This window comes from Mesoplodon bidens (genome assembly GCF_964165515.1).
Source record: "Mesoplodon bidens genome assembly, chromosome: 11".
Lineage (NCBI taxonomy): Eukaryota > Metazoa > Chordata > Mammalia > Artiodactyla > Ziphiidae > Mesoplodon > Mesoplodon bidens.
This window is the reverse complement of record NC_138167.1, coordinates 62,161,042-62,182,566: the sequence shown is the minus strand read 5'-3', so window position 1 is coordinate 62,182,566 and position 21,525 is coordinate 62,161,042. Positions and strand designations below refer to the sequence as shown.

The following is a 21,525-nucleotide window of genomic DNA, read 5'->3' as shown; positions in this document are numbered from 1 at the left end:
GTCCACCGTTGTCATCTGGGGCAGGGTGGGCACACACGTTCTGAAAGGGCTAGACAGTCAGCGTCTTGGCTTTGGGGACCACTGCGTCTCGGCTTGTCGCAACCTCTCGACTCTGCCGTAAATTCTGGAAGCAGCCGAAGACCATACATAAACAAATAGGCGGAACTATTTATTTATGGACCCTGCAATGTGAATGTCATGTCATTTTCACATATCATGAAATATTATTCTTTTAATTTCTTTCAACCATTAAAAATGTAAAGCCATTCTCAGCTTGTGGGCTGTACAAAAGCAGGCTCAGGCTGGACTGGGCTTAGCTACACTAAATTACTGACCCTGACCCACTGACTTGTTGGCAAAGAAATACAACAGTACACTGTCCTTCAAGTACCTTTACACCTGCGCAGCACTTTACAGTTTGCAAGGGGCTTTCTGGTGTCTCGTGTCAGTGAGGTGGACACACGTGTTACAGATGAGGATACACGTGCCCCAGGCAGCAGGTGTCTCCCCCAGGTCCCTCAGCAGGTGTGCAGCAGGGCTGGGACCTCAGCCGAGACCCCGTCCCCCCTCCTACTCTCTCACCCCATGCTGCGCACGAGCTGGGGACAGCCTGGAGCTGGTGGGGTTTTTTCCGAGTGACGTCTTGCATGGCAGTCAACTTTGCAGTGTATTTGGCTAATAGGTGGCCCTGCTGGGCGCTCATGTTGAAATCCTGCATTCCTCTGGCTTTTCCTTCTTCCAAGTCCTTTCAAACCTGTATGGGAAATCTTCCTAACAGACATTTGAGTCAGTGAAGCAGTGGCAGGCAGCGCCTGATTTCCCAAAGCCCTGCCTCCTGACTGCCTTTCGGGTCCTGCTGTCACTGTTGATCAAACCTTTAGAGGAATTTCTTGGTTTTCTGTCCTCTGTCGTAGGGAAAGTTTTGTTGCTTCACTTTGCAGTCATGTATCTGGCACTGTATGTGCTGGCCCTGCGGGGCAGTCAGAGACGACCAGAGCCCAGCTCTGCCCTCCCCCATGAAGCCTTCCTGGGTTGTCCCAGGAGAATCAATGGCCCCTCCCCCGCGGCCTCACTGTCCCTGAGCAGAAAATGTACCTGCAAAACAGTGCATTTGTGAACAAGTCTGCCTCCTGTGTCTGGCTGCAACCCCCTGACCCATCTCTGCATCCCTTGGACGTGGAAAAGGGTCTGCATGTGGCAGCCTCTCATTAAATGTTGGACGGGAGGATGGAGGAGAGAGGTGAGGCCAGCGGTGAGTACCAACCTTCCAGCTGGGGCAATTGGAGAGGCTGCATGGCGGAGGCAGCCTTTGAGTGGCCCCTAGAGTGATGGGCAGGCTGTTGCTAGGTGGCAGACACAAGAAAGAGGAAGGTGGGCTGAGGCTCTGTGGGTGGGAGGGCTGGACTAGAGGGTTCACACGGGAAACCATGGAGGGAGGCGGCAAGGGGTAGGGGGCGTGCTAAGGAGGCCAGGCTTTGTTTGGGAGGCAGTGGGGAGCCAAGTAAGGTTCTTGAGGAAAAGCAAGTGACATGTTCAAGGTGGCCCTTTCCAGAAGCTCAGCCTGACAGCAGAAGGGTATGTGTATGTAGCCCTGTCTTGAAACAGATACATTTTCAAATGGAAGGAGGTGAACTTGTTCTGTGTCTCTCCCACACCCCTCAAAGGTGGTCTGGGGGCCCGGGTAGGATTACAGACCTTGGCTTGATGGAAGCCAAAAGGAGGGCATCCTAGGCTTCAAAACCATCTGACAGTGGAGTAGCTGCTGGAGGCAGTGAGTTCCCCATCACTGAAGGTATGTAAGCGGCACTCCAAATCGAATTTGATGAGCTTTACACAGCGAGGATTTTCCATCTGCCATCACTGCACCCTGGTGGGTATCCTGCATCCTTTTCTGTTCTCTCTGCTGTTGACCTCTCATCTTCTGTTCTCACTGATTGTTCTGCCAGGTTGCTCCTTTAAGAGAGAACCATCCACACAGGAATGTACGTGACCCCCTTCCAGGAGAGCTTGCCTTTGCTAAGGAGCTCCTGCCATGGGGGGCACCTGAGGGAGGCCACCTTCCTGTAGGGACGGACTTTGCAGCAGCTGTGCTCTGGGTCCCTGGACCACCCAGAAGTCACTGCAACTGCTCTCCTCCCAATTGCAAGCTTTTCTTTTTGTAATTAATTAGTATTCGTTTGGGAGATACTTTGAGACTCTATAAATATCCTGCTCCTCATCACAGTTTTATGTGCTAGCTGTCACCTCCATTGCCATTTTTTCTTTTTTTCTTTTTTTTTGCGGTACGCGGGCCTCTCACTGTTGTGGCCTCTCCCGTTGCGGAGCACAGGCTCCTGACGTGCAGGCTCAGCAGCCATGGCTCACGGGTCCAGCCGCTCCACGGCGTGTGGGATCCTCCCGGACCGGGACACGAACCCGTGTCCCCTGCATCGGCAGGCGGACTCTCAACCACTGCGCCACCAGGGAAGCCCTCCATTGCCATTTCTTGCCTTAAGTATTACTAAGATGGGTGCCAAACGGTGATTGGGACTCTTAATTGGCATTTTACTGTAAGGAAGAGCTTTCCCTTCTGGTTTATTTATATCAATATGGACATGTGATTTCCCATTTTATTCAATGGGCTATAATCCATGACTATATTTATCTTAATGCTCAAATTGTTCAAATTTGGCCCAGTGGGCTCCAGCCTGGCTCCTGTGTCCCTCAGACACGTGCCCATCCCTCCAAGCACTTTCTTTGCTTTCTAGAACAACGAGATGCTCCAGGCACATCTTACATTGTCCTCACCCAGCCTGGGAATCCGCCATTTCTCTGGGGCCCTGGTTCCTCTTAGGGGAGGAAGCTCCTAGGGACCTGGCCCTGGAAGCAGTGTGTTAGCTGCTGTCAGGGCATTAGGGCTCCCAGGCTAGTCAGTGGACAGTTGGTGTGTGTGTGCATGTGCGTGCGTGTGTGTGTGTGTATACATACATGGACATACGTACCCACACACATCAACATTGGTCTTCATGTTCACACTTACCTATTCCTACTGGTACCTGTGCGTTCACACCGACATCTATACTAGTTCCTGTCCTTCCCTGCAGGGTGGGTTCGTTCTGGTTTTCTCCCTTTCTGCATTTGGAACATCTCTTCTCTGAGATGCCCTTACTTGGCCCACATTTGACTAATCTGCTTGGCCGCCTCTCACTCACTGAGGCTCTGTTACCGCTCGGGCTGCCCTGCCCCTGCACAGCTCCTGCCCACTCCCCCTGCGCTGACGCCCGCACCAGGCCACTGTCACCACCACCTTCCTGCTTCCACACGTGGCTGCGAACGTTGGGTCCCCTCTCGGCCCTCTGGCTCCAGTGCTCGGCCACCACCGTCCTCACCCTGCCTGGGCCCAGACACCTCTTGCTGGGGCTTTGCCACTCCCTGCCACCCCCCTCCCTCCGTCTGGCTTACTAACCAGCTCCTGGGGGGCTGGGGAGACCGATTTGTAACATTTGCAGATTTCCATGGTGTCACTTCTGCCACTGTGGCCAGTGCCAAGCAGCCAGCCTGACCCCACTGGACAGAGACTGGGAGGAAATGGGTGGCCATCACCTTTGTGGGGCCTTCCATCCCTTGGATGCAACAGGCAAAACAGCTCAGGGGCACAGGGAATAGTAAATGTAGTAAAGTGATCAGGAATTGACGAGGTTGGAACATTTATGACCTATGTGTTTAATACGATTTACTTAATTGTAAGTTGATATTATTATTATTTTATAAATTTATTTATTTATTTATCTTTGGCTGCCTTGGGTCTTCGTTGCTGCACGTAGGCTTTCTCTAGTTGCAGCGAGCGGGGGCTGCTCTTTATTGCGGTGTGTGGGCTTCTCACTGCGGGGCTTCTCTTGCTGCAGAGCACGGCTATAGGCATGCGGGCTTCAGTAGTCGTGGTGCACGGGCTTAGTTGCCCCGCGGCATGTGGGATCTTCCCTGGCCAGGGCTTGAACCCGTGTCCCCTGCCTTGGCAGGTGGATTCTTAACCACTGCGCCACGAGGGAAGCCCCATAAGTTGATATTATTGAATAATGGCTGTTTTTCGCAACTGGCTCCCCAAATTGCAGAAATTCTGACAGTCGGCTCTTGTAAGTGGGAAGAGCCGGCTTGAGGGTGTCCCTGGCTGACCCCAGTGTGGACCTCCCAGCCCTCCGCCCTCCTTGGACAAGGACTCCCTCCCTGCCAGGCCACCGGCCCCTTGCTGGCCCTAGCAGGCCCCGACGTGCCCACTGCCTCCCTCCTGCCCTGGTGGATGCCAGCCTTCTTGGCTTGGCCTGACGGCTCTGGACTCAATTATTCAGGAAGGAGGGAGGGAAGCAAGCTAAGATGGGCCTCGTTGAAGTGGCTGCCTAGCGCTGTCGTGTGGTGGGGGTGGGGGTGGTTGGCCATGGCTCCACCCTCGCCCGGGGTCAATTCCCAGCAGAAGAGGGGCTGTTGCCAAGTTGCCACTGAGTTTTTCCCTGCCCCCAGCCCCAGCGTGAGCACCTGTAAGTGGGGCTCTGTACACTTTGCAAAATGTAAAGTGCTGTGTGCACACTGCCAGTGGCGGGCATGGGGTCCTGCTTTCTCCTTCTGTTCTTGGTTCTATGCCCTTAAATTGGCTGTCAAGAAATGGAAGGTTCTGAGACTCACCGCTGATGCCACGGCTTCGCGGTTACTCAGCTCAGGGTGTGTCTGTGTCCTCGTTCTCTGAAGTCATCTCACTCTCCCACCTTAGGTGCAAAAAGAACTTGAAGGCCCTCTGTGTCGTGCACCCCACCAACTTCATCAAAGCCCCGTGGAATATCCTCAAACCCCTCATCAGGTATGGGCCGCTCTCTGTGGGGATCTGGCGGTGGGGAGGGGACGGCCTTCCCCGCCCAGGCACTGGGGAGGTTCTGTCTCTGGGTACCCGCCTACCCCGTGGCTATGGCGGGTCGCAGGGCTGATGGTCATGAACGGGAGCACTGGCTCCTGTGCCTGGTATTTTCAATCCCCCCACGGCCTGAGCACCCACGTTATGTATGCACCTGTGTCGGGGGTCCTGAGACCACCCTTAGGCTCAGGGACTCCCCACGAGGACCCCCAGAACTCAGGAAAGCCGTCACACTCATAGTTCTGATCTTTACAGAGACAGGATCCGGGTAGAGTCTGGGAAAGGCACGTGGTGGCGTGCGGGCAGCCCGGGCCCTGTTCCCCGCTGCTCCCCGTCTTCTGCGGGGGGCCGGTGGGGGGATCGCTCAGGCCGGCTCAGTCCCCTGGCCACGACGTGTGTCTGGGGCAGAGTGTTGCTCACCCAGGAAGCTGGCCTGAGCCCTGCGTCCCGTCACTTAGACGGCTACAGTGTGGCCCAAGGCGCCGCCATAAATCACATTGGCACAAACAACCCCAGGCCCAGGTACAGAGACGCTGTCATCAGCCAGGATATCTCAAGGGCGTAGGGGTCACCTCCCGGGAGCTGGTCAGGGGTCGTCCTCTCTTTGAGACGAGCGAGTTTGGGCAGCGCAGGCCCGCTGAGTCGGCCCTTCCCCGCACACGCCCGACAGAAAGCCGGAGCCGTGGCTTCAACCTGCCTCCTTCTCATCCTGACTCTTTCCTCGGGACGATTTCTTCCTCAGACTCAGGAAGCAGTGGCGGGGGTGGTGAGGGGCTCTGCCAGGTCCACACGGCACCTCCTCTTTCCCTCCATTTTTTAAAAAATAAATTTATTTATGTATTTACTTTTGGCTGCGTTGGGTCTTCATTGCTGCACGCGGGCTTTCTCTAGTTGAGGCGAGCGGGGACTACTCTTCGATGCAGTGCGCAGGCTTCTCATTGTGGTGGCTTCTCTTGTTGTGGAGCACAGGCTCTAGGCGCGTGGGCTTCAGTAGTTGTGGCACGCGGGCACAGTAGTTGTGGCTCGTGGACTCTAGAGCTCAGGCTCAGTAGTTGTGGTGCACGGGCTTAGCTGCTCCGCGGCATGTGGGATCTTCCCGGACCAGGGCTCAAACCCATGTCCCCTGCATCGGCAGGCTGATTCTTAACCACTGTGCCACCAGGGAAGTCCCTTTTCTCTCCATTTTGACTGTATGCACTTGGCACAAACTGTTTGCATGGCACCACGCCATGATAACGAGGCCCACAGACGTGGTTTTCTCACAGCGGCTCCGGCCCTGTGCCTGCCAGAGGGAGGGGCTCCCAGTGCAGGAGGTTCCGACAGGGCACGAGGGAGGTTGGGACACCCAGGTGAGACCTGTGTTGGGGTTCTGACCCCCAAGCCTGTAGGATAAGCTTGTGTCGTTTTAAGCTGTTAGGTTTGTGATTATTCCAGTGGCCACAGGACCCTCATGCACCCGGCCTCTCCACGGGCCACTCTTGCAGCATTCGTACTCTGGCACCGCTCAGGGTCTCATCAACCCGCTCGCTTCTCACTTAGCGAGCGAGTACACACGTACCCACGCTCACACGTGCGCACACATCCCTTCTGTGACCCCAGATCGCTGTCCAGGGCCCGAAGCTGCCTCCTGAGCCCCCTCCGCTCTCTGGGCCAGCTCTGGGACTTGAGCAGGGACTTACCAGAGGAACCCTGTGCCCCCCACTGCCCCCTTCAACATGCAGACTCCTGAGCCCTGCACATGCAAGCAGGTGTGTATTTTCCAGGCTACGCAGAATCCCCGCTTTGAGGAAGGGCTTCTGGGGAGCTCTGGGATGCTCTTCCTGTTAATAAATCCTGCTGCAACCCTCAGGCCAGATCGGGAAGCCGCGGAAGGCTTAAGTCCGATCTCTTTCTGGAACTGAAGCTTCTTAGGAGGTGATGCAGTCGAGGTCCAAGGGCTGCCCCGCCAGGGGTCTGAGCCCTTCCTTATCCCAGAGAGCCTGGCCGTGTGGTCCCAAGAGAGGGTCACGCGATTCTCGGATCTACAAGCTCCACTCAGAGAATTCCTGGAACAGTGGACTTAACACAGAGGGCGATTTTTGTGGCCAGAGAGCTCGTTTCATTTTACTAGAATTCCCTGCCTGCTTTCCTACGTGGGTGCCTGCGCTGCAGACACATACCTGCTGGGAAGGTGGACTTCTGTTCTTCTGTTTAGTTTAACCAGGACCAGCACGCTGGTGCCGTAGCGGACGAAGCGAGAAAGCCAGTCCTGGTTACCCTGCTGCCCAAGAAGATAGTTCAGATGTTCTGTTTACTGGAGCTGTTATTCACCTTAGAAAAGCTCCAAGATTCCTAGAAACCTGTAAAGTTCTTGGGGAAAAAACCACCTGCTTTTGCTGTGTTGCAGCGTGGCAGCCTAGGTGATATGGTGGGTCCGGAGCCAGACCTCCCGGGCTTGCCTGTGGGCTGCCCTCGACCATCTGTCACCCTGGACAATAGATGCCACTTCTCTCCGCCTTGGTTTCCCCTTGTGGCTGACGATGCCACTTAAGTCACTTTATCCCTATAACAGTTCACTGACTTAATACACGTGGAATGTTTAGAGCAGGGCCTGATGGCAGATGCTCACTGTTAGCTGCTAGTGTTGTTTTAAAAAATTTTTATTAGCTTTTTGTGATTAATTACAATATTAATTACAATATCTGTGATTAATTAATGTACCTTATGTGCCAGACACCCCAAAACAATCCTTTGAAGTCAGCTGTATTTTCCCTCTTCCAAAGGAGAGGAGATTGATGCTCAGAGAGGTTAAGGAGTTTGTCTGAGGTCACACAGCAAGTCAGGGCTTGGCTGGCATTCCAACTGAAGCCTGTGTGGTTCTCTCTCTTATCCTGCCATGAGGGGACTTCAGGGATCAGGGTTGGGGGTCTTGGGACTCCCCTGCCTGTTGGCTGTCACGTGGCTCCCCACCTGAGCCCTGGAGTCCTTCATTGACAGTGGAAGAAGAAGTGGACGAGCCCAGTGGCTCTCCACTGCCCACCCACTGCCTGACCCAGACCCTCTGGAGGAGGGGCTGATGATTCCACCGCACACCCGCATTGGGATCTCCTAGATGGGCTGCGAAAAGGCCCTTCTCTGGGTGTGAGAGGCAGGAAGGCGGCCCTGCCTGCATCTGCAGAACCTGGTGTCCAGCAAATGCCTGGCTGGCTTGGGGTCGGAGGGGGAACAGGCAGAAACGCAGAGAGAAAGCTGAAGGGGGCTCCTGTGTGGGCGGGAGTTTGCACGAGGGGCTTCCCTGCAGCTCTAAAGCCGACACCTCTGTCCCCGCTGCCAGCTCATGCCAGGCCCCCTCTGTCAGTGCTGGTGGCCAAGGGCCTGGGCACCCGGTCTGACTCCCCCTCATCCACTAGGGGGAGCTGGTGCCCGCAGTTCGGCCTCCCGTGGGCTCTGGGCTCCAGCGGGTCTGAGATAAGACAGCTGTTTTGGTTATGCAAGTTGAGGAGGTTCTAGAGAACCCGCAGGACAGCGGGGAGCCTGGGCTGACGATGCATCATGCACTTGAGATGTCCTGGAGAGGGTGCATCTCGTGTCGTGTTCTTACCACACACACACACACACACACACACACGCATGCACATACAGCAAAGGGGCACAAGGAAACCTTTAGAGGTTATGGTTGCGCCTGTTACCTGGTTGTGGCGATGGTATCACAGTGTACGCACATGTCCAAACTCATCGAATGGTGCACATGAAATACATCCAGCTGTGTGTGTGTCAGTGATATGTCAGTGAAGCTGTAAACAGCAGAGCAGTCAGGTGGTGGTCGTTTACGAGGCGCAGGCTGGGCCTGGCGTTGAACTTCTCACCCAGCTGAGCCTCCTGTTCTTCTCCCCACTTTTCAGCTGGGGAAACTGAGGCTCCTTACTAGTCATCGTCCCAGGTCGTGATGTCTACCAGGTGTCAGACAGTGGACCAGTGTACGTAAATAGTCTCACGACTTGTGTAGGAGGACCCCTGCTTTCAAGGGGATGTGAGTGGATTCGGCCAGGACTTGCCTGCATTGTGCTCCTTCGTGGGCCCCAGGGTGACCGTCCTGGAGAGAAATCAGAGGGTGTCTTGCTTGGTCCCCACAGTCATGAAGATGTGACTCCACCCTCACAGAGAGATGTTCAAAAGTGAAGCCACTGCCAACCCCAGAAACCGGGCCCCGCAGGCCCCTCTGTGTGCCCCTCCGGCAGCCGTGGGCACAGGGCTTTCTGGCTCTGCGCTCTCCTACATCTGTACAAATTCACGGCCATTCAGACTGGAGGCAGATATTTATTTTTATGCAGATGAGATTCTCAAGAGTGTTTGATGCATCGAGATCGTATGAAAGCGGAACATCTGCAGACGTGCACTGCTTCCATTCAGTTCTGGGTTTAGGTTGTGTCAGCATTTATGTTTCCTTCATATGAGAAATACCAGCACTGTTCTTCCAGGGCCCCTGCTGCCAGCCCCCTCCCCCCGGGCCCCCTGGCCTCTTTCCTGCCATCGAATCATTTTTTTAATTCTCTTGCTTCTGTTTTTTTTAGTCACAAGTTTGGGAAAAAAGTCACCTATTTCAACTATCTGAGTGAGCTACTTGAACACCTCAGATACGACCAGCTGATCATCCCCCCTGGAGGCTCTCCAGTGAGTGAGACCCTGTCCTGGGAGGCGTGGGCTACACCCTCGAGCTTCCTTGGGCCTCCGTCCCATCCCGTTAACGCTGAAGGCTTAATTTTCAGACGTGTGCCCGGCCAGATCGGGTTCCGAAATCTGCGGCCTCAACAAAGATTCACAAAGATTAGATGCTAACTGCTGACTCAGAGAAACGAGGCTGAGGATGGTTGTGTACATGGATGAGATGTTTTTCTCACCCACCGCGGCAAAACTGATTAACAAAAAAAAAATCAGCCACGGTGGTAACTGCTGTTTGCTGCCTTGGTGTTTACCATTCTTGCTTTGGAACAGAGAACCGGCGGGGGTGGGGCGGTTTCTCAGGTGTGTGGATGACACCATGGACAGCATGAAATGTTCCCAGGCCCATTGCAGGTGTTCTGGAGGACAGCCCACCTAGTGCTTCTGGCTAGAAGCCTAGTTAATGTGTCTGCTGCTTTGTTTTATACAGCAGTGGTCCCCCCCTTGGACAGGGTGTCAGGTGGGCAGAGGGAGCCCAGGAAGGCGTGTGGTCGGTCCCGGGCCCACCGTTAGCTCCGGGTGGAGCTCAGTCTCTGAGCCCTGCCTGAGCACCCTCTGCCCTTTGCATCACCCTCTCTGGGGGCTCCACTGAGGGAGCAGGGCCCTCGCCAAGCTGCACACAGGTGAGGCCGGCAGCCCCGCAGGAGGAGTGGAGATGTCACGCTCCCTCTGGGCACCAAGTCACAGGCGTTGGGCATATTAGAGCCGTGTAGGGAGTGTGTCTGCCCACAGGACACTCGCAGGGGGTGGGGCCACGAGTCAGTGACAGTAGGAGCTGGAAGAGGGGCTGAACCCAGCTAGGGAGGGGACTGGTGAAGAGGGGATGTCAGGGAAGGCTTCCATGAGGAGGTGACTTCTGAAGTGAGTTTCAGAGGGACGGCTGGCTAGATCGAGAGTCCAGGGAAAGGTGTTTCCTGCAGAGGGAAGCTCTTGTGTAGACACGTGGGTGAAGTATTGGCCATGGGCTGGTAGGAGAGCCTGGACATTTGACAGAGGTCGGATGACCCTTGCTGGCTTGTGTGTGTTCCTGTGTGTGCATGTGCAAGACAGCCATAAGGCATGTGGGCCCAGAAGGACGGGACACTCAGGTATCCTGCAGACCTTTGTGGGGCATCTGCCCCCGACAGCACCTGGAGCCAGCCCCTTGTGGCCCAAGGCTTCTCGCCTGCAGGGTGACAGCTGTGCTTCCTCTGTGTCCACAGATACGATGAAGAGCTTCGGAACCTGCACACGGGCAGGCTGCCCCCTCCCACAAAGACGGCCCTGCCGCGGCCCCCTCTGCCCACCCAGCAGTTTGGCGTCAGTCTGCGATAGTAAGTGAGCCTCCACGTGGTCTGCCCTTGTTTCCTGGGAGGGTGGGATGCTTCCGTGTGCCGGGGAGTTCTCTCCAGACCTTGGCCTCTGCATCCGAGCTTAACCCTGCAGGAAAACTGAAGTGTGAGCTTGGCACTGAGGCCGGAGTGCCCGCCGCTGTGTGTGTCTGTGTGCAGAGGACCCAGCTGTGGGCAGGGAGGGGACCAGGGGCCTGGGGTCCTCGGCCCAGCTTTCGTCACCACTGCTCACTGGGCGGTTCTGGCCCCCGACCCCCAGGCCACGCTGGGACACCTCCCACCACCTTCCACGTGAAGTGTGGCCACGTGCTTTGCTCTGGCCAAGGAGACAGGAGTGGCCGCAGAGCGGGTCTCCTCCTGGAGGGAGCTTCAGGGGCCAGTTCATAGTTCGCCTCTCGTGGTGACGGAAGCCGGGTGGAGATGCTGCCTCGCTGGCCTGCGTCCCTGAGTGACCCCAGAGTGCCTCCCACTGACACCCACGCTGCGGGAGGGCATGAGAGAGGGGTGAATTTCTGTGGGATTCGGCTGCCGGGATTTAGGGACTCTTGTTACGATGGTGTGTCCTACCCTTCCTGCCTGATCTTACCCTTATTAGGCCACATGACCTTGAACTCACTCCCCCTCTCAGCTTGTTTCCTTATTTCTAAAATCAGCAAGTTGGAAGATGTGATCTTTAATCTTCACTCCTTGGAAACGATTCTGGGCCAACTGTCCACGCCAACTTTGTCTCTTTTAAGACTCATCTCACCTCCTCCAGGAAGCCTTCCCTGATGCTCTAGACTGCATACAGGGCCCAGATCTGAGCAGGCTGCTGTGGGGAGTCCCTCCAGCTGTTTTCCCTGCTCAGCGGCGAGCTCCTTGTCCTCCTCCTATTTTCTGCTTCTGGCGGCAGGCCAGGTGCTGAGGCACCTGAAATGATGGAAGATGAAGGGGTTGTTTTAACCGTACAACCACCGTTGGGCACTTGGGTCTGAGCTACACGATGTACAGGGCCTGGAGGGTGGTGGATCCCGGAGAGGTGTATGTTCATTTTCATTTGTTAGTAGTTTCTTGTTAGAAACTTGCATGGGATCTGTTTCTACATAAAAATCTGATGATCTTTAAGACCCACGTTGGATTGTTTTTTTTTTTTTTTTTTTTGGCTACACTGGGTCTTTGATGTTGTGCGCAGGCTTTCTCTAGTTGCGGCGAGCGGGGGCTATCCTTCGTTGCTGTGCACAGGCTTCTCTTGTTGTGGAGCACGGGCTCTAGGCACATGGGCTTCAGTAGTTGCAGCACATGGGCTCTAGAGTGCAGGCTCAGTAGTTGTGGTGCACGGGCTTAGTTGCTCTGCAGCATGTGGATCTTCCCGGACCAGGACTCGAACCTGTGTCCCCTGCATTGGAAGGCAGATTCTTAACCACTGCACCACCAGGGAAGTCCCTGGATCTTTTTTTGGCCGCGCCGTGCGGTATGTGAAATCTTAGTTCCCTGACCAGGGATCAAACCCGGGCTCTCAGCAGTGAAAGCACAGAGCCCTAACCACTGGACCACCAGGGAATAACTTCTGTTTCCCCCCGCCTCCCACCCCATGCTGGATCTTGAAACACAGAAAGGTTAGGAGCTGAGGAGACTCTGGGTGGCGCCCAGGCCAGCTAAGGATGTGGGAATGGCACCTCAGGTGTGTCCAGCAGGCAAAAATGGATGGTTGTTTTCCAGAACTTTCTGCGATGATGGCCATGATCTGTACTGTCCACATGTGAGGATTGAGCAGTGCAGGTGAGGCACTGAATTTCTAATTTTATTTACCTTTAACTGATTTGAATTTAGATGGCTACTGGCTGCCTGGTGGACAGCACAGCCCTAGACTGTGTATACTGTGGAGTTTCAGCCCCGCCTCCCAAATGACACACACAGTAGTGTTCCCTCAAAGAGGATTTTTGTAAGCACTTAGTGAATATTGTGTATGTCCAATATGGTCTCCCTAAATACATCTGGAGCAAAGTTTCCCAAACAGCATGTCCTTTTCCTTTTCTAAACGTTGTAAAAATGTGCTGGTGTGACCCACTCATGTGTATGGTGTGACAACCCCGTCCCCCAGCAGCCCTAGGAACGCAGGGTCGGGAACTCACCTGCGGTGACTCTGGGCCCCTCTGGGGGGTGCTGGTGAGAACTCTGCTCTCAGAGGAGAGTCCTAGGGAGGCCTAGCCAGCAGGCTCAGGATTTTCAAGCCATGTGTGACTGTTTTACCAAAGTTTCTGAGGCTTCTCCTGTCGGCTCTGTGCTGTGAGCCCATCACTGAGGTTCGCTGCCCTGGTCCTGGCAGGGTGTGATCTGATACCTGGGGATCCAGGGTGACCGTGCGAGGCCGCTGGCATTTCTATCATCAGTGCCTTAGCCCGAGGACTAGCAGCGCCTTCTGGGTTGCCTGTTTCGTTGTTCAGAACCACTTCTGTCTCCTCATAGTCTAACAAAACTTTAAAAATGAAAAACAAAAAACCCAAAACTCACCCAACTCATGGACTTCTGAAGCCATCCACCTGAGTACAGCGTGGGCTGCGGGGCTGGGGGCTGTAATTCGGGCATCCTCGGGCCTATGAGGTTCACCAGGGCACCTTTGGCCTTGTGTTTTGAGCAGGGGCCTTCGGGAAGGTTCTGACACAGCATTTGAACTCCAAAGCTGTCAGCAGATGGAAAGCCGGTGTTAGGAATGTCCATTATAAAGGCTGTGGTCCAGCCCTATTCCAGGACCAGTTGTAACTATACACATCAGTTCATCATGTCTTTTGGGGATGAAGAGTATCATTGGGCAACCTTTGAAAAACATTCTGCACGTGCCACTTTGAGAAATAATCCATGCGATTGTCTCTTTTTAAAAAAAAATAGATTTATTTATTTATGTATTTATTTATTTTTGGCTACATTGGGTCTTCGTTGCTGCACATGGGCTTTCTCTATTTGCGGTGAACGGGGACCACTCTTCGTTGCGGTGCGCAGGCTTCTCATCGCGGTGGCTTCTCTTGTTGCGGAGCACGGGCTCTAGGCGCGCAGGTTCAGTAGTTGTGGCTCGCGGGCTCTAGAGCGCAGGCTCAGTAGTTGTGACGCATGGGCTTAGTTGCTCCGTGACACGTGGGATCGTCCCAGACCAGGGCTCAAACCCGTGTCCCCTGCATTGGCAGGCGGATTCCCAACCACTGTGCCACCAGGGAAGTCCCCGCGATTGCCTCTTTAAATTAATATTTTATGCTGTTTCATTGCAAATGACTATCATAAAATTGCAATAAACGTATTAAATAAAGCACCAAATATGTAATTTGTTTGGACTATGAATGAATGAAAGTCATTAAAATTCATAAGCAAATCCTATTCACAAGTGTTAATTCGCTGAAGTTCAAAAGCACACAACAGAAAGCCATCACCTTAGAACAAGCTAATTAAGGCAAAATATTAAGGGGAAGTCAGAGATTCAAGAGGTCTTTGCCTGCCCGGGCTTCCCTGGTGGCGCAGTGGTTGAGAGTCTGCCTGCCGATGCAGACGACACGGGTTTGTGCCCCGGTCCGGGAAGATCCCACATGCCGCGGAGCGGCTTGGCCCGTGGGCCATGGCTGCTGGGCCTGCACGTCCGGAGCCTGTGCTCCGCAACGGGAGAGGCCACAACAGTGAGAGGCCCACGTACCGCAAAAAAAAAAAAAAAAAAAAAAGAGGTCTTTGCCTGCCTGCCATCCCTGAAGAGGGACAATGGAAACGGACATGTGCATTTTGTGCAGCCCCATCTGGGCAGCTGCGGGGAAGTGGAAAGAGGGAGGGGCCTCCTTAGGGCAGGGGAGCGGAGGCAGCTCACATCCCAGCTCTAGCTCTTTCCGGCTCTGGGAAGGCAGTCTTGTGGCTTAACTTCTCACCCTAGTCTCTTCCTGTGTAACCGTAGGTATAACCCTGCCCTCCGCACCCTCCAGGGCCATGGGATCTTAACAGGGTGTGCAGACAACGCGAGCCAGTTCCTGCTGCCCAGTGCTTTTCCTGCTCTGTTCCTCCTTCTGATCCCCTCCTCCAGGAAACCTTCCCTGATGGCTCCACACAGACGGGAATCATCTGTTGAAAAGACTATTCTTTCCCCCATTGGATTGCCCTGGGACCCTTGTAAAGAACTAACTGACCATACATGTAAGGGTTTATTTCTGGACTCTCAATTCTATTCCACTGATTTGTATGCTGGTGTCACACGATCTTTATTGCTACAGTTTTACGGTGAGTTTTGCAACTGGGAAGTGTGATTCTTCCAACTTTGTTCTTCTTTTTCAAGATTGTTTCAGCTCTTCTGGGTCCCTTGAATTTCCATATTAATTTTAGAATCAGCTTGTCCATGTCTGCAAAAAAAAAAAAAAAAAAAAAAAGCAGCTGGGATTTCAATAGGGATTGTGTTGTCTCTGAAGGCCAATTTGGGAAGTATTGCCATTTTAACAATATTGCCCTCCAATTCAAGAGCATGGATATCTTGCCAATTTTTTGAATGTTTTAAATTTCTTTCAATAATGTTTTATAGTTTTCAGTGTACCAGTTTTGTACTTTTTTGTTAAATGTATTGAGTATTTTATTCTTTGTGTTGTACTGTAAATCAAATTGTTTTCTTAAATTTAGTTTTTGATTGTTCATTGCTAGTGTATAGAAATACAATTGATTTTTGTATACTGATCTTATATCCTGCAACCTAGGTGAATTCATTTATTAGTTCTAATAGGTTTTTGTGAATTTTTTTTTAGTATTTTCTATATCTAAGAGAATGCCGTCTGCAAATAGAGATAGTTATTCTTTTCCAACCTGGATGCCTTTTATTTCCTTTTCTTGCCTGGTTGCACTGGCTGTACTATCTAGTACAATGTCGAATAGAAGTGATGAGAGTGGACATCCTTGTTTTGTTCCTGATCTTAGGGGGAAGCTTTCAGTCTTCTAACATTAAGTATGATGCTAGCTGTGGGTTTTTCATAGATACCCTTGATCAGGTTGAGGAAAATCCCTTCTGTTCCTACTTTGTTGAGTGTGGGTTTTTTCTTTCATGAAAGGGTGTTAGATTTTGTCAAATGCTTTTTTTGCTCTATTGAGATGATCACATGACTTTTGTCCCTTGTTCTATTAATATGGTGTTACACTAATTGATTTGCATATGTTGAACAAACCTTGTATTCTTGGGATAAATCACACATGTTCATGGTATGTAATCTTTTTATATGCTGCTGGATTTGCTTTGCTAATATTTCGTTGAGGATTTTGTGTCTATTCATAAGAAATACTGATCTGTAGTCATCTTGTCTTCTGGTGTCCTTGTCTGGTTTTGGTAATACTAGCCTCATAGAATGAATTGCAAAATGTTCCCTCTTGTTCTATTTTTTGGAAGGGTTTGTGCAGGATTACAGTTAGTCCTACATTTTACATTTGGTAAAAGTCACCAGTGAAGCCATCTGATCTTGAGCTTTTCTTTGCAGGAAGTTTTTTTGACTACTAATTCAATCTGTTTACTTGTCAATCTATTCAGATCTTATATTTCTTCTTGAGTCAGTTTTGGTAGTTTGTGTTTTTCTAGGAGTTTGTCCATTTCATCTAGGTTATCTAATTTGTTGGTGTGCAGTTGTTCTTAGTACTCCTTTGTAATCCTACATTTCTGTAACATCACTGGTAATGTGCCCCCTTTCATTCCTGATTGTCATAATTTGAATCTCCTCCCTTTTTTTCTTAGTCTCGCTGAAGCCTTATCCATTTCAGTGATCTTTTCAAGGAGTCAACTTTTGGTTTGATTGATTTTTCTCTATTGTTTTTCTATTGCCTATTAATTTCCACTCTCATCTTTAATACTTCCTTCTGCTTGTTTTGGGTTTAATTTGATCTTCTGTTTCTAGTTTCTTAAGGTGGAAGTTTTGGTTACTGATTTGAGATCTTTTTTCTTTTCAATATAGGTGTTTAGAGCTGTAAATTTCTCTGAGCCCTGCTTCAGATGCATCCCATCAGTGCTAGTATGTTGTCTTTCTATTTTAATTAATCTTAAGGTGTTTTCTAATTTCCCTTGTGATTTTTTTCTTTGACCCATTGGTTTTTAGCAGTCTGTTGTTAAATTTTCACATATTTGTTGTTGATTTCTCACTTCATTTCATTGTAGTTAGAGAACTTACTTTGTATGATTTAATTCCCTTTAAATGTATTGAGATCTGTATGATCCAACATATGGCCTATCCTAGGGAATGTTGCATGGGCCTTGAGAAGAATGTATACTCTGTTGTTGGGTGGAGTGGTCTGTAGATGTCCGTTAGGTCTTATTGGTGTACAGTGTGGTTCAAATCTTCTGTTTCTTTGTTGATATTCTGACCAATTGTTCTATTCACTATTGGAAGTGGGGGAGTGAAGTCTCCAACTATTATTGTTAAATTATTTCTCCCTTCATTTCTGTCAGTTTTTGTTTCACATATTGATATTTTGGGGCTCTGTTGTGAGTTGCATAAATTTTTATAATTCTTATGTTTTCTTGATTGATTGACCCTTTTTGCCTTTATAAAATGGTATTCATTGTCACTAGAATACCATTTTATAACATTTAAAAATTGTCACAACAATTTTTGACCTCAAGTCTATTTTGTCTGATATTAGTATAGCCACTCCAGCTCTTTTTAGTTACTATTGGCATGTTGTATCTTTTTCATCCTTTTACTTACAATCTATCTGTGGCTTTTAATGACAAGTGTGTTGCTTGTAGGCAACATATAATTGGATCATGTTTTTGCCCATTTTGCCTTTTGATTAGAGTATTTAACCCATTTACATTTAATGTGTTTGCTGGTAAGGTAAGTTTACATCTGCCATTTTACTACTTATCTCTATGTCTTGTCTTTTTTGTTCCTCTAGTTCCTCCATTACTACCTTTCTAGTGTGTCATTTTAATTCTCCTGTTTCTTTTGCTATATATTTTTTAGTATTCTTAGTGCTACCCCAGTGATTAGAATTGACATCGTAATTTATAAGTCTAGTTCTGATGAATAATAACTTCAGTAGGATACAAAAAAAACTGTGCTCCATTCCTTCTCCTCTCCTTTGTGCCATTATTGTCATACAAATTACATCTTTATTTTATGGCCACTGACACCAATTTACAATTCTTGCTCTATGCAGTGGATGAAGGGGGAAAATAGAGTTGCAAACAATAATACATGTACACTGTCTTTTATGTTTACCTCTGGAGTCTCCTTTACCTATGCTTTTTATATCTTCATGCAGAGGTGAGAGGGTGGGTCGGGGGAGAAGAAAGAAATAGGAGGACTGTGGAATTTTCAAACACTTTGGAGAAGTGGGTGTGTGTCCCCCTCCCCACACCTCCCCTGATTCTTTCCTGTTTGGAGGAAACATCTGATGGTGACCCATTCAGGAATACTCTGGGCTGTTCATTAACGAGCAGTGCTGCACGGCTCTTTCTGCTTCTGTGTCTCTCCCAGAGCTGAAGTCTTCAGCTGGGCCAGGGCCCACTTTTGCAAAGAAGGAGAAGATGGGCATCTGACTTTCTGTTCTCTTTCCCTGCCAGCTCGAGATACACTCATCTGTGCTCTCCTGCATGGGAGTCTGTCTGTCCAGAGAGCATAAGCTCCTGGCACTTGTGAATGGCCTTGGGTGGGGAGTGGGCTTCCCCAGGCTCTGGTTCTAGGTCATGTGAGCCAGCCTGACTTGCCAGAACTCCCAATCCCATTAGCGTTTTGGGGACTGGTCTAGCTGATGATACAAAGCAGTTTCTTATTCTTCATTCATCCCCCAGAGAGGGCCAGCTGTGCAGAGGTGGTCCTTGTCACCACAGATGACCTCAGCACCCCCATCTCACACCAAACCCCCGACTCAGAAAGAAGGGCTGTGGTCTGCTCCAGGTACAACAAGGGCTTCGGAGTCAGATTTTGATTTGAGCCCTGGCTGTGTGACTTCAGATAAAATAATTTGCAGCTGAGTTTCAGTTTTGTCCTCTATACAAACAGGGGCACAGTGATGAAGCCAGTGGGCTTAGGAGCGTGGCCAGTGCACAGTAGGTCCTCAGCACACGGTCTTCCTGTGACTGTCCACGTGAGCTGCTGGGAGGAGATGTGAGACGAATGACCGTCTCAGAGGGCTGGGAAGAGCTGGGGTGCCCGGTGAGGCAAGCCTGGCCCACACTCCCTGTTACCACTGAGATTTCAGGTTGCTGGTCCTCCCTCCCTGTCCCTACTGTCTCTAAAAACCACAGTCCCTCCTTACTTGTATTCCTTGCATGCACAACCAGAGAAGGAACATGCTGTGAATTACTGTAAGCGCATCTCCCAAGGTGGGGGATACAAACAAGAAGATGTGCCGAGAATCCCCAGTGCCCTCTGGGGTCGACCGACTGGCCGAGAGTGAGCTGTGCGGATGGTGATTTGCGCTCGTCTCCGAAAGCGCCCCCGCCCACTGCATACCTGGGGACTTCAGTTCAGGGTCTGGCCCTGGGCCGCACACGTGGAGGTAGATGCTCAGGAGGGATGTGGTGTGTTAGGATTCAACCCTGCCCTGGGCATCCCCACACAGCCAGGACGCACACCCTGTTTTTAATCCAGAGTTCCTGGGGTGATTGCCATTCTCTGCACTGACTCTGTCAGTCCATTGAACAAGCCTGTCTCTCAGCTAGCAAGCAGGGGATGGGGAGGGGAGGAGAAACCCAAATTGAGGGTTTCTGCTCTATTGAAAGCAGTGATTTTATGCCACGGCCCCCATTCTGCAGTGAGCTGGATGTCGGCTCCTTAAGTGCTTGAGCAGAGGAGAGAGTGCTCAGCTGGGAGCCCTGCGTCTGTGGGCACATCCCTCCCCTTCTGCGACCTCAGTCTGCCCCTGATCCTCCAGGCCCCTTCCTGCTCTGGAAGTCTGCTTTCAAAAACAAAGTGTGGACTAAGCTATAGGCAAAGAGGTCTTTCAGTAGCTCATGGGTGTCCAGCCTTTGGGAAGGTCTCAGTAGAGCCCCCTCCCCAGGTTAGTTATAGCAACTAACCTAGGCTTCAGAATCAATAGACCCAGGCTCTCTGGCTGTGTGACCTTGGGTAGGTCACTGCAGCACACTGGGCCCAATTCCCCATCCATGAAATGGGCCACCTGTGTCTGGCCTGGGACATCGCCCAGCCCTTGGCATTCCAGTGATTTTAGTTATTAGTGCCTTTGACTTACAGCTTAAAGCCTTTCCCATCATTCACTGTTTATGACTTGCAGCTCCCTAGAGGAAGGTTGCCAGCATCTCCACTTTCCATGTGGGAACACTGTAGCTGGGGAGGCTCAGAGACAGGCTGAGGGTCACCCAGCTCCTAGGACAGGGCCAGGACTTGTGCAGTCTGTGTGGTTCCCAAGGAAACGGAGGAGAAAGAGAGACTGCAGCTTTGGAGCATCCTGGGAGAAAAGGACCCGTCTGCCATGTTCCTCCCTCCCAGGGGTGCAGAGGGAGACCGCCTGGATGCTGCTTGGGCCCCAGGCCACCTCCTCCCTCTCAGAGAGGACACACAGGAAATCACGTTGGGGCAGGGGTAGGGAGGGTCCAGGTCACATTACTGTGGTAGCATGGCCTCGTGAAGGCAGGGACGGTCCCCAGGGCCCCTTTGCCAAATGGACCGTAGTTTGGTGTCCTGGATGGGCAGCTTCAGTGAAATCACCATGAGGGACTTCCCTGGCGGTCCAGTGGTTAGGACTTTTTTTTTTTTTTTTTTTTTTTTTGCTGCAGATGTCAGTAGTTTATTGTTTGTTTAGTCCAAACACATTCAAAATGGAAACACAAAGAATCCTTTCCACCTGAAACAATTAAACTAGATACTACTAGCATGTAATGCTTAACACATTACAGCAATAAAGATGGTAATCCATTGTCTTCTATACCTACTAAAGCCAAGATGGTAAAGCCACTTTCTGCTGAAGGCACGGGTTCAGTCCCTGGTCGGGGAACTAAGATCCCTAAAGCCGCGCATCCAAACAAACAAACAAAACAAACCGTAAACCTAAATGTAAAATTCAGAACTATAAAACTTCTAGAAGATAATATAGGAGAAATCACCAGGAAACCCAGCTTTCCATGGAGATTGGGACATGCAGAGTCCTGTCACTACTGGTGATACAGTTTTAATTGTATTCATGTGGACCAGATTCGGGGCGCTTTGTAAATTTCGGAGTAAAATAGAAAACAGGACTGATATCACATCCAGCCGATGAATCGCTACAGAAGGAGCATAGATCTGGGTCATGGCCAGCCTTGCCTCCAACTCTCTCACCTCCCAGCTGCGGGACCTCAAGCTGCTTGCCTGGACTTTCCCGGTGTCCATCTCCGATCCCTGATTTGGGCTAACAAAAGTACAGTGGCACTTAAATAGATAACATACAAGAATGAAGGTTCTAGACTCAGACTCGAGGGTCTGAGTCCTGGCTCTGTCCATTTGTGACCATGTTTTCCCGTAATCTGTTGCTGCCTCATAAACTCCCCAAGCACTTAACAGCTTCAAACAACAACCGTTTTGATGTGTATCCTGATTTCTGTGGGATATAGAGGGACATTTTGTAATAATAAAGAAGACAAAATAACCCTCAGGGGCTTCCCTGGTGGCCCAGTGGTTGAGAGTCCGCCTGCCGATGCAGGGGACG

The 21,525-nt window shown here is 51.1% G+C and overlaps 1 protein-coding gene across 1 annotated transcript in view; it reads left to right on the top strand.

Annotated features, from left to right (window-relative positions):
- Positions 1-21,525, top strand: part of LOC308625748 (rho GTPase-activating protein 8-like) — a gene marked incomplete at its 3' end in the record, with an annotated part of 64,418 nt that overhangs the window by 30,220 nt on the left and 12,673 nt on the right. Inside the window, 4 exon segments of the mRNA XM_081250237.1 lie at positions 4,742-4,828; positions 9,430-9,505; positions 9,507-9,529; positions 10,780-10,890. Of these exon segments, the coding sequence (XP_081106363.1) occupies positions 4,742-4,828; positions 9,430-9,505; positions 9,507-9,529; positions 10,780-10,890 (297 nt within the window).